General features: G+C 36.9%; 1 protein-coding gene and 1 long non-coding RNA gene across 3 annotated transcripts; one reads left to right on the plus strand and one right to left on the minus strand.

Moving 5' to 3' along the window:
- Positions 1-169: 169 nt before the first annotated feature.
- On the minus strand, positions 170-6,741 carry LOC135736520 (uncharacterized). 2 transcript variants are annotated; one of them, XM_073812250.1, is made up of 4 exons: positions 6,584-6,741; positions 5,830-5,999; positions 5,401-5,734; positions 170-2,892 (listed from the first exon to the last, which is right to left on the minus strand). In XM_073812250.1, exons 2-4 carry the CDS (start codon positions 5,992-5,994, stop codon positions 1,883-1,885), a joined length of 1,509 nt encoding a protein of 502 aa, XP_073668351.1. In that variant the 5' UTR covers positions 5,995-5,999; positions 6,584-6,741; the 3' UTR covers positions 170-1,882. The 2 variants fall into 2 exon arrangements, with proteins under 2 accessions (XP_073668351.1, XP_073668350.1); XM_073812249.1 differs by lacking the exon at positions 6,584-6,741 and having other exon boundaries at positions 5,830-6,234.
- Positions 6,742-7,016: 275 nt separating this feature from the next.
- On the plus strand, positions 7,017-11,229 carry LOC135737175 (uncharacterized). The gene is made up of 3 exons (XR_010528278.2): positions 7,017-7,264; positions 8,780-8,863; positions 8,944-11,229. It is a non-coding gene; the product is annotated as an uncharacterized lncRNA (long non-coding RNA).
- Positions 11,230-13,403: the final 2,174 nt, after the last annotated feature.

Genomic DNA, 13,403 nt, shown 5'->3' on the forward strand with positions numbered 1-13,403 from the left:
CTGGATGCGCGCGCACCCTGTAGTGGGGTAAGATGAGCCAATTTTAACATACGTGGCCTTTTCTGCATTAAAACATGAGACAGAAGTCAAACAAAAACCTCAACCTTTATTTAAGGATGTCTCCTGTCAAATGAAATGATAAGAATGCCTTAATAACAAAGGGCTTTGAAAAGGTGGCTTCTCAAAAAAAAAGTGCTCTTGTGGCCCAGCTGAGGGGTAAGCTGATCCATGTGAATGGGGTAAACTGACCCACTGACTTTTTTTGTTTAAACCTGAACATAGTTTAAAAATTCACACTTTTCTTAAATTTAATTTTAAAGGTGCCAAAGCATGCATTAAAATAATCTGTTAAATTGTTCTTTGATATCTACATAGAAGGTTTGTGGCTTTATTAAGTGCAAAAATTATCCAGAAACGTTTTTAAATGTTTATTTACAACCCTAGGATTTGTCATTTGAATGAAATTGTCTATTTTTGCCCTATTTGGAAGGGTAATAATAATAACAATAATAATAATGTTGATTGCTCTGCGGCCCATGTCAGTAGCTCAAATTAGTAAACAGATCTTGTATGTTTGAGTCTGTATCAGATGAAAATACAGATTTTGAGGAACAACTTATTGTTTGGAGATTGTTAATGGACGTTTCTGAGTGGTAAGTTTGTTTTTTCAGTATGGACCTGCAAAATGCCAAATGCATAAAATAAAAGCTTTTGTCTGTAAATTATAAAATGGCTGTTTCGACAACCAAATACTCAAGCTTGTACAGTACACCTTTACAATATTTATATAAACAAAACAACCACAAAAATGGTAAATAATTGTATACATACATTTTTCACAGTAACATACTTCACTGTAGTAGTTGATGATTTGTACTAAGGTAATTTACTTGCTATTAAAGAGCACAAATTTAATTGCTAAAAACAAGGTTATTTTGTGTATTTAGTATAATACAATGTGTTCGCGTAGTTTATGGTTTAAAAACACATTGTTTTCCACATACCATACATTTTTGTTGCACTCTCATTTGTTACAAAACTCATCAATCTGAAAGCGCTGTGTCCCCAGTTGGCCAGCTTACTGGTAGCCTACGTTGTGATTGGCCTGTATTAAGTAACCAAAGTACATCAATAATAATATAATAAAAAGTTACAGGTGCAAACTAGCCTTAAATGCGACAGACAGATGCCAGTTGGTTTTGCAGGATCATTCTGATCCATATGTAAAGACAGATAAAGAAACTACAAAAAAATCATTAACAAAAATAATAATGCTTTTAAAAAGGAAAATCGTCTTAATCCCACGTTACTAATCTTTGCTCGTGTCAGTTTAAGTCCTCAGTACAACATAACACAGGTTCCTACCGTACATGAAGAAAACCATAAGACCTGAAGTTGAAGACTCTCTGACCGATTCAATCTGATGACTACTTCTGCATATATAACAGAAAATTGATTCCACAAGAATATAAGTGTAACGTTGGTAGGTAGGCAGGCAGAGGATCTCAATGCAGCTTTTATTAAACAAAACCATGAAACAAGGTAATCCAGAAACAGAACAGGACACAGAAACCAACAAAGACTGACCAAGGAAACATACCTGGGGAGACAATCAACAGGGAACCAGTGAGAAAAAAACTACCAAAGACTACAAAACATGGCAGACAGAACAGAACTTCAAAATAAAAGACATGGACTGGGGAAACACAGATCTGGATCATTACAATAAGAAGAACTCTGAACTTTAATTATTATATATAATATATTATATTTCAGGTTAAACTGTGAACTATTTACACTATGATGATTTTAGTGTTTGATCTTCAATAAGTTTCTTCTGATGATTCTGAACTTTTAGAATTGGTGAATCTCTCTCCACAGATCAAGCGGTGCTTGGTTTCTCTCCAGTGTGAATTCTCTCATGGATTTTTAACGTACCTAACTGAGCAAATGTCTTCTCACATTGGGAGCATGTGTAAGGTTTTTCACCTGTATGAGTTCTCTGGTGTCTCACCAAATGATCACGTCGACTGAAACTCTTCCCACAAACACTACAGTAATAAGGTTTTACTCCAGTGTGAACTCTCTCATGGACTTTTAAGAAATCTGATTGAGCAAACGTCTTTTCACACTGAGAGCAATTGTAAGGTTTTTCCCCTGTATGAGTTCTCTGGTGTCTCACTACATCTCTATGTTGACTGAAACTCCTCCCACAAACACTACAGTAATAAGGTTTTACTCCAATGTGAACTCTCTCATGGACTTTCAGATGAGATTTACGACCAAAACGTTTATCACAGTGTGAACATTGATGATGTTTCTCTCCAGAGTGAATATTTTGGTGTAATTTTAATGAACTTGAGTGCCTAAAGGTTTTTTCACATTGACCGCACTGATACGGTTTCTCATTGGTGTGTAAAAGCACATGTGCCTTCAGATGATGTGTCCGGCTGAATCTCTTCTCACAGTGAGGACACTCGTATGGTTTCTCTCCTGTGTGAATTCTCTGATGAACATTAAGACCTTGTTTGGTGCAGAAGTGATTTCCACATTCAGTGCAGTAGTAAGGTTTTTCACCACTGTGTGTCCTCATGTGAACATTTAGTTTATAGGAAGAGACACAAATCATCCCACACTCATCACAGTGAAACTGCTTCTTCTTCTCTCTGTGCTCTTCTGAATAAACGTTCTTCTCTTGTAAGGTAGTAAAGCTGATTTTAGATCTGGTGGAGGTGAAGAGTTTCTGTTCTGTGTGTTTTCTCTCATGTGTCTCTAAATTTCTCTGTGAGCTGAATGTCTTTCCACAGGTGATGCAGGAAAGAGTTTGTGCTGTCGGTCGCTCTTTTGATGTTGATGGCGTTTCTTCGTCACAACATAAATCACTCTTTTCATCTGAAAGAAACAGAAGAATAAATAAAGCTACAAGCAGCAACACCGAACAAGGGCAAAAAGGAAATAAAGTTGGGATGAGAAGATTAGAGAATTTCCTCATGATTTCAGACAAAGAAATCCAAAGTTATCAGCAAAAATAAGCTACGTTCTCATTGTTTCAATGTCTAAAAAAACACTATTATGCACTATTTCACAACGTCGCACTAAGTGTAAGGCGAAACCTGTTATGTTTGGTATCGCGGGACTTGGCAGCGATTCAGGACTCTAAGGAATAAACTCCCATTAAAACCCGTCCATCACTGCCAAAGTTATAAGTAGGGCTGGGCCAAAAAAATTATTTTTCGATTAATCTTTTTTTCCCGTGGATAATTCAAAATTGATTCTCACAGTCCATTAATCTATTTTTCAATTTTATTTCAGCAAACATTGAACGTAAGATTAACGTTAATCTAATTACTAGTCTTCTCCACTAGATTTCACCCTTTTTTTGCCTTGCGTGACGTTACCAAGGAGCGAGATGCGAGCCTGTCATTCATTCATTCATTCTGTATTATAATATATTATAATATAATATAATATTCTATATAATCTATATTCATTGAGTTTTATAGAGAATCGAGTATAAAAATTTAATAGCTTGTGAATCGAAATCGAATCGATCTTGAACATCTGAATCGATACCCAGCCCTAGTTATAAGCATGTAAAATCTTTTCTAACCACTGGTGGTGCTGTGACGAAACTGTGCATGCACCCTCAGTTCCTGACTGCCATCACAAGTACCAAGTGTCGTGTCAATTTTGGCGCAAGTTTGGCTAATATACAGCCTCAAATCTGTTTTTAAGCTCTACGTAAAATTAGTTGACGCTGTTTATAAGAAAGGATTGCCAAACTGACATGAATCCCATAACTTTTTGCCTTGAGTGTCCAGCCTCTACTACAGGGATTCCCAAAGTGTGGTGCGCGCACCCCCAGGGGTAGGCAAGCTGCCACCAGGGGGTGCGCGAGAGGAAAAATGTAATGGCGGTCTGTTTCTTTAAGTGGGATTTTTCCATACAATAAATAAATAAAAAAATGAACAGTAAACATTTCCTTTATAATCGCTTTTATTTTAAATAAAAAACTGTAATTAATTAGTTTTTGATACAAACGTAGAAAACAGCTGCTGTCTTTTTCTACGCACTGCTCTTCTGTTATGCACTGCAGCCGCTAAATGCGTCCCAACTCGTTTCATTCATTCCATATATATTATAAATATGCTTAACTGCGGAAATCAGGGAAACTGTCAAGTGTGGGACATCTTATAATAAAGTTGTTAGTCATGAAGGAGGAGAGGGACTAAGAGAAAGATACTTTTTTATGGCAAAAATAGAAATAATGAAATGTGACGAGACATGGGCACGTCTAATGCACAGGATACTCGAGCAATGTGTGTTCATGCATGGTAAAGAGACCGCCAATGAATTATATAATAAAATACATAAATACTTACAAAGACACTGTAGAGAACTTATTAAAAGCTTTCTTTTAATTTTGTTTTAAACTTTAACTATTATACACCTTTTGTGCACACAGTAAAGGCTTTCGTGAATGATGGGTCTGCACGTTACGCACGCATCTAGAAGGAGGGCGCATTGGTAAACATGAGGAAACTGTCATATATCATCTATTAGCTGACAGCAGTAAGTGTAAGTTTTTTACCATAGTAAACTCGAATGGCATCTAAATATCACAGTGGTTAAAGGCATACACGGGGGCGCGCATCATCTACGCTGAGCGTAGCTGCATCTGGTCGTAGTTTCAGATGGTGCAACACGCGTAAATATTTTTCACAATGTCAGACTAAGCTCGACGTACACCCAACTTCTTAACGTCCGGCTGTTGCAACCAGCCACTGGTTATTTGCGCATGATTAAACATGAGTCTTTAAAAACAAATCTTTTTAGCAGGTTTTTTTTTTAAGTGGGGATTGGGGGTGCGCCAACCCGGTTGGGACATAGAAGGGGGTGCGCAGGAAAAAAAGTTTGGGAACCCCTGCTCTACTACATAAAAATTGCCATACCTTTTCTTCGGCCATTTCCGATGGGAGTTTCGGCATTAGTACATATTCCAGGAGCTATATGTGAAAAAAGTGGTTTTGAGTTGATCGGAATTACGCTTGCGGAGGTATTCACAAATGTTTTAAGCACTATTTTGCAGCGCTGGACTAACGGTTAGGCGAAACCTGGCATGTTTGGTATTGCTGGACTCAGCAATGAATCAGGAATCTAATGAATCAACTCCCATGAAAATACATTGACAACAGCCAAAGTTAATACCTACGTAAAACTTTGTCTGACCACAAGGTGCCGCTACGACAAAACTGTCCATGAACCCTCAGTTCCTGTCACGAGTATCAAATGTCGTGTCAATACACGGCCATTTTTTTACATGCAGCACCAGAGTAGCAGAAAATAACTTTTAATATAACTGAAGCTGAAAAATATTGTGAAACAATAGAAGATACAAACCTGATGGAATAAAATCCTCATCGTCATGATTGTCTTCATCAGTGTTATGTTCCTCATCAGTGGTTTCTCCTCTCATCTCCATCACGAGGTTCCTGCAGTCGATGAGTTTAACTGAACACATCTTGAGTTTGGTCTGCAGGATCTGCTGCTGTTCTCCAACGTTATAGAGAGAATCCAGAGACTCTGTGGAGGTTTGATCCTCCTGTAAACCCTCATTACTGTCACACACTGTAGTGTCCTGAGCGTCTGTGGCCTTTGACTCAGTATAACCGAGTAAAGTCAGACTGAGCTCGGAGTTCTGTGTGGAAGATTCACAACAAACCACATCCACATCCTCACAACACAACACAACACAACACAACACACACAGTAAGATTATAAATGATTTGACGTTGTCAAACAGGTAAAGGATGTTTAAGCTGTACAAACCTCTCTCTTCAGTTCTTCATCTCCTCTTGACCTCAGCTTTGTCTCCAGTAAAGCCACCTTTTTCTTCAGCTGAGAGATTTCTGTGATGAAATCATCAATATCCAGCATGGACAGATCAGTTCCTACTGATTTACAGCACATCTCATCCATCTCATCTCTCACCATCAACACTAAAATACACAGAGACAACACTCTCTCTTTACACTCAATAAAACACTCAAGAGAAAAAATCAACAAGTGCATTAAAATAAAAACACAGCCGTTGATGTTTATGTTAACTTGTCATTTGTTTTAACTTCATATGCAAGTCATATTACAAATAACATATAAACCAAACCGCAGACAAACAGACATTAAATTAAAAAATGCCCGTGGAAAGGCAAACGTTAATATGAATCGTTATGATAACAATAATAAAATTGATCACTCTAACACAAAACGAAATATATCAACAGATAAATTCAAGAAAAAAGTGATTATCTTAGCTCGCGCGCTCTCTCTCTCTCTCTCTCTCTCTCTCTCTCTCTCTCTCTCTCTCTCTCTCTCTCTCTCTCTCTCTCTCTCTCTCTCTCTCTCTCTCTCTTTTTATTAATTATATACATTTCAGCCATGTAAATAACAATATTGGAAGTTAATATATTTCAATAGATTTTCAGCACGCAAATGACTAATCTTCTGGTAATTTTACCGTTAAACAACTTAACATTTCCAATCATGATGATATTAACACATTAAATAAAAAACGTAACGTTACCTGTAACTCAAGTGAACACAAACTCCCGCCTTCTTTTATATTATTGGCTGGAATTCTGCTCAGCTCTGTAATGTGATTGGCTGGAAATGGCGTTCGTCTTAAGAAACACCCGACTTCTTTCATTTGGTTGGTTAAAATTCTTGCTCGGTCATGTAATTCGAAAGTCTGGAAGTCGTTCACGGATCCTGTGAAAAAAATCCCGCCTTCTTTAATTTTGATATGTCAACATGTTAGGCTTGTTCGACTTCATGCGGCGCCGCAAGAGCAGCCGGATGACGTCAAAGTGTCGCGAGAGCGAGACGAAATATGATTTCTTGACTCATTCTCGCGGTGTTTTGACGTCATCCAGCTTTCGATTCTTGCGGCGCCGCATGAAGTCGAACAAGCCTTGACACTGGTGTGCGCCATTGACCGCTGCACTCACTGACCGGAAGCTGCCGATCAAACCTAGTGTCTTGGACAAATGGGGAAGTAGTGTCTAGCAAACCATTAGCTTATTTCAAGGAGTAACTTAAAGCAAAATAATATCAATTATAATTTAAGTAGGAATGAATATACTACGATATTAAGAATGTGACATGCTAAATTCAACGCATCATGCAGATTATTGATCGAGAGAGCTTCGACAAACGTTTAACTAGACAGAGAAGCAGCTCTTGCTTGTGTTTTATTACTCGACAGGTGAGTTGTTTTGATTCGTATTCTTACAGAAAACCTATGCCATATCGATCAACAAGATTAGTCTTTATTTAAATGTACACGAGTGCAAATATTTTTGTTGAACAAGTGGTAACGTTAATCGTTTTACTATAATTTGATCTGACTAAACAGTAATCAATTAATTTTATCATTTAACGTCACATTACGTGGGCGCCATATTTAGAGGCACCGCCGACCGCTATGCCATTTAATTGTGGGTGTGTTAAGCTAAAACTAGGTAAACTTGAAGAAGAACCGAAGAAATTGAGGAGTTTGAAAGAAAAAGAAAAGGGACCCTATCGGGAAAAACTAAGTGCTACTGCCAAAAAACTTTATTTGGACAAATAAACAGATCCATATGACTGGATTACGGATCCAGACGCACTACCTCCGCTCACAAATCTGTTATTATTACCTTGTTTTTGGATTGAGTGCATACACTTTGCAGGAGGTTAAGAGCTATAAATCCCTTCAAGCTCATAGTAAGATGACAGAAGAAATATGCCATTTACTTACAATGTATTAATACCTAAGTATGTTAATGATTCCATAAAAAAAAATATCCGTTGTATTCTGTGCAATGAATCAACACATGTTCATAAGATGGCACTTCTGTTCTTGGCCAAGTTATTTAAACAAACAAAATGATAAATATTTAGCTAACGTTATGTCATTTTAAAGAGTCACAAGCAGTGGGTTTGAGCAATTGCATTTAATAAAAAATATTTGTTATAATCGTCAAAATTGTCTAAAGATTTATTTTTATAACTCATGTGGTGAGGTTGATCAGAAATGAAGAAATAACGTTACAATTTACATTTACAAGTTAGTTTGACAGTGTTAGCATAAAAACAAGACAATTTAAGTGGTTCTGCTTTTATTAATCACAATTACTGAATGACTGAAAATGCAGCAAACACACTCTCGCTGATGCAGGGATTTTTTTTGAAAAGTAAAATTTTAATCCTGATTGCGGCAGGTAAACCACGCGATCTGGCGTCTTTTCGTCAGCTCCTTCACCGGCTTCCCCCTAAATAAAAGCTGAAAAAACGTATTCCGTTGTTCAGTTTCCTCCCTGAACGATCGTGTGACCTGCTGTGGCAGTTCTTGATCGAGCAGTACTGACCAAACATATCGAAGTTTATTAAAATCTCGACAGAAAATACAAAAACAACCTCCGACACACTAACTCAAATACAGCGGGATAGGAGGCGATCCTGCAAATATGGCGGATTACTCATAATGCCACACGGCGTGACGTCAACTCCACATTCCCTATAGCCTATAACATGAAGCAACATTCAATCGTGTCATGTCAAAATTGTCTTGTTACTGTAGCAGCTACATTGTAGCTATCATCATTTTACATCAGAACAATAAGAATTGTACTGTCAGTACATATGGTGTGAAAAATCATTGTAAATTGTACGTGTGTTGTTATACTGTAGCTTTTAGTGAACATCTTATTATATTTCAAATGTCAAAATCATTTTTAAGTGTGGACCATCAACATCAACTCCTTACAAAAGACCTGGAAACCCTATCTAGCATGGCTTCGTCCATTGACTCACTATCAGACAGGTAGGCATTACCAAAAATGATTTGTATAAGTAATATAAAGTAGAATAACATTGAATAAATTGCTAAAATATGCTTTACAGAGATCAGTGTTTTCAGGAGCCTGGAATAAAGACGTTTATATGGCAGAAAGTGATGCAGCTCTTACCCGTCAGGTGAATCTTAGATGTTTTACTATGTAAAGATGTGTTTTATAATCATTTTATCATAAAAGCGAGCATCACAATCAACAGATTACAGTCTTGCATAACCAACCAAAACCAGTGTTATGCATCCTGCCATTATAAACCAATGTATTTTTTCTGTGGAGTGTTGTGTAGTTTTTCCCCAAGATGAGCTTCCATGGATGAGTCCACCATTACTGTGAATGAAGATGCCAATGATCTTCAGAAAACTGTGTCGTATTGCAATTTTACAAAACCTTTTTGTTGCTTGTTGTGTAGTTAGCTGTAAAATTATGTGGTTTTGGGTGGGTAATGTTTGCACGCTGGCTGTCAGTTGTATGTGCAGGCATTTCGAGATGCCTTGGAAACTAGGTGCCACCACTCTGGGCACTACGCGACTGTTTATGTAATTCACACGGCTTGTGGGTGCTGTCATGAATGTGCGTATGCTGGCTGATAGTTGTTTTTCTGAGAGTTTGCCTGAGCTATAAATTAATAGAAATAATATAATTCTTGAATTTTGTTTATCTTATATTATTATTTTAGTGGGTAGACTGGTCACTGTAAATACTGATGCAGGTTGTGGCCTTGGTTGTGTTTGTAAGAATTAAGAGTTCCTGGTTTTCAAATATTGTTGAAATAAATTAGATTTAAACATTACTCAGTCTACTCGCTAAAATAATAAGATAAACAAAATGAGAAAAAAAATAATTCTTTTATTTCTATTCATTCATATCTCAGGCAAATTCATAATTGGTTCTGCCCCTGTAGTGGTGGCATCTCAAGGGTAACCGTGGCATCTCGGAATGCCGGCACCTACACACGACTGTCAGCCAGTGCACACAATGACAGCACCCACAAGCTACGTGAATTACACAAATGGCTGCGTATGCCTCAAAGTGCCCAGAGTGGTGGCATCTTGTTCCCGTGGCATCTCGAAAATGCCCGCACCTACACATAACTGACAGCCAGCATGCAAACATTATGACAGCAGCCACAAGCCGCATAATTTAACAGCAAACTACACAACAAGGGCACAGAACGAGTGCCAATACCTACAAATGATGACACCAAGTGCACACAATCAGTGTCATTATCTAAAATAACTGAGGCTAACCAGAAGTGCCACCCCTAAATGACACAAAAACTGTCAGCTGCCTCAGAAAGTCACTGGCAGCTCAGGCTGTGACCAGAAGTGCCACTACTAGATGCCACTGTCACGATTTGAGCTTGGCCCTACTGGGATATTGTGTACAGTGAATTACACAAACATTTTATGTTGTTATTTATCATTATTGTTAGTAATACTATTATAATTTATATGTATTGTTATTATTATTATTATTACTATTACATTTGCAGGATTGATTGCAAAGACCCAGATGATTCAACATGGGGAATAGACAGTGATGACAGCACTTCTGATGTCCCCTCTATCTGTCTTTGGTTTGTCTGCAAGCATCATGTTGTTTTGGCTTGATAAAAGCAGACATATTATGTAAAACCAGAATTATAAACTGTCAGAATTATAGAATGACTGACTGACCTTTTTTGCTTTTTACTTCTAGGCCCACTCATTGTCATTACACCTATTTTAGATCAAATTAAAATGATAGTAATAAACAGCACATGCTAATTTTAATTGTTGTAAATGTTTTTTTTTATAAATACAGAACAGGTGAAGCCGCCCCTTCCTGTCCCTTTTCCTTTTACTTGTGTCTGCACCTTTAGGTCTTCCCTGTGATGCTTCATGCCAGCTGCTCTGAAGAGGACGCCTGGTCTCGTCAGCTTTTCACATGGATCAGTCCAGTAAAGAGCTATCGGTGTCTCCCTGCAACATAGTCAAATGTCATCAAAACAAATACAATTGTTCATACAGATATCACCTTATAGCTGACATACAGAGGTGTATTTACTTGAAAAACTATGAAGTGTTTTTAATATTACATAACTATTTAGAGTGCATTATCTTGGATAATAATAAAGTTGCAATTCATTATGCTTTATTTTACATATAAAAAATGTTGTTTTCTTGAAGACAAATGTTTTTGTAAGTACAGTATTGCATTTGATTTTTATTGATTTATTTACACTGTTTAACTTGTCAGGTGAAGTATGGCATGTAAATAATTACACTTAACGTTAGTGTTTACTAGCGCTGGGCATAGATTAATCTAGATTAGTCTCATACAAAATAAAAGTAATTTTTTGCATAATATATGGTTTTTGATGTGTGTAAATATTATGTATATTTAACACACACACACACACACACACACACACACACACACACACACACACACACACACACACACACACACACACACACACACACACACACATACATATATATACATTTAAGAAATGTTTTATTTAAATCTCGTTTTTTTTATTTATATATAATTTAGAATATATAAAAAAATTATATACACATGTAAATGTTTCTTTAATACATACATGAATGTGTGTGTATTTATATATACATAATAATTTCACACAGCACAAACTCATATGTTATGCAAAAAAGTACTTTTATTTTGTATGAGATTAATCTATGCCCAGCTCTTGTGTTTACAGAAATATGAATCAATTTTTATTGTAAATGATATTGGCAAGTTCAAAATAATTTTTACTATAAAATAGCAATTAAATAAATCAATAAACGCTTCTCATCTTGTTTTGTCATGTATTGTCTATAAGAATATGGCGTATTAAAAGGTTTTTGATGGATTATATAGATATGTTAATAAATATCATAACAGTAGAGGGTAGCTGTGCACACTGTGCCCTCTTAAAAAAATACATGAAATACATGCTAGATTGGCATGTTTATTTTCCAAAAATATACACAGAATATTGTCAAATAAACAAAACTTACCTATGGAAAAGAGGCCACAGGAGAGAAACGCGATTGATCAAAAGGTAGCCTTCTTACTGAATGATAGGGTTAAATCTGACGTCATCCGCCTGTGAGTTCTTTCGTCGCCATGGGAAATCGTTTATGACATCATTCAATTACCTCATTGCCATGGTGAATGAAATGTTTGACTTCACAAATAGAACGCATATAAAGGCGCGCTCTGACAGATTCTGTTCAGATCATTGATTCTCTGAGCGAAAGCGAACGAAATCATTGGCAGCACTTTACGGACTTTACAGTCAGTATACACGTTTGTTCCAAACGATCAAACTAACGTCTTTTTTAAAGCGACCAGTCAATTAACACCTGACAGTCCTTAAAATTGACGGAGGTAGACATGTCTACTTCAAGAGATGAGCTAGTGAAGGCCAGCGGTGCACGCAGTTTGAACAACTCTGCAAGTGCATCTGGCCGAATGAGCTTTTCTCTTCCCGGTGCTATTCCGGAAGATGAATGTAGCCCACCAGCAGGTTAGTAAATACTGAACTCGTTAACCTTTAGAGCATTACGGGCCTTTTTTGCAATCTAAAGGCTGCAGCCTCCGGAGGTCGCATATGCAGGCCGCATACGTCATCAAGCCTGGTTTATTTAAGTTAACGGAGTATTATTACACTCGCAAGTCATAAACATTTTACGAATAAATAAGAGTAATAGTCAACTTTATACTAGTTAATATTCTGATATAAGACGCAGCGGCCTACACATGCGACCTCCGGAGGCTGCAGCCTTTGCATTGAAAAACGGCCGCTATCACATTAACTCTGACAGGTGTCATAAGACAGCGTCGGAAAACAAACGTTACAACACCAGCTTTCCTTTGCTCCGTTAAATGATTATTAGCACAGAGAATGAATGATTTAGCCTACCAACTTGATTTTAACACGTGCTGTTATATTATATGTGGATATGTGGTGTTATATTATGTAGAGTGTGTTAAATATTTATAAAAGTTATTTTGGGTTTTTTAAATTGATTGGCGGTGAGCTGTGTGATATTCTAGCCCTTTAGAAAGTTTGAGGCAAAGAGCTGTAATTTTCTTAATAGTCAAGAAATGCATAGATTTAAAATATTTATATATTAAGATATTGAATAAAGAGTGTGCATGGAAGTACTTTTTTTTTCGATTTGTGAGTTGGGTGTGTAAGTCACCAAATCCAACCATATATTATTTTAATCACCGTCTTGTTCCCTTATTCATAACACCATTTTGAAACGTGTTTGAAAAAAACACTATGTTTGTTCAAATGAACCCCACCAGTAAGAGCCATTTTTATTCTTTGTAAAGATGTCCACTAGGGGTCACTCTTTTATAATGAGTGAATATAGGTAGGAACCTTCCTTCAGGTGACCGGTGTTGCTGGAGGAAGGTGCACACAGTTTTTGTCCATTGCAAGAGGCTATTCGATTACCAACGGTTACCAACATGGTACATTAAATTAAATAAATACTCTGAGCATTC

This window comes from Paramisgurnus dabryanus, chromosome 17 (assembly GCF_030506205.2).
Source record: "Paramisgurnus dabryanus chromosome 17, PD_genome_1.1, whole genome shotgun sequence".
Taxonomy (NCBI): domain Eukaryota; kingdom Metazoa; phylum Chordata; class Actinopteri; order Cypriniformes; family Cobitidae; genus Paramisgurnus; species Paramisgurnus dabryanus.

Coding starts and splice junctions, on each gene's coding strand:
- LOC135736520 (XM_073812249.1), bottom strand. CDS start 6,072: ATGCACTTGTTGATTTTTTCTCTTGAGTGTTTTATTGAGTGTAAAGAG. Junction 5,735..5,829: donor ATGAAGAACTGAAGAGAGAG/GTTTGTACAGCT, acceptor TTGTGTTGTGAG/GATGTGGATGTGGTTTGTTG. Junction 2,893..5,400: donor TGAGGATTTTATTCCATCAG/GTTTGTATCTTC, acceptor TGTTTCTTTCAG/ATGAAAAGAGTGATTTATGT.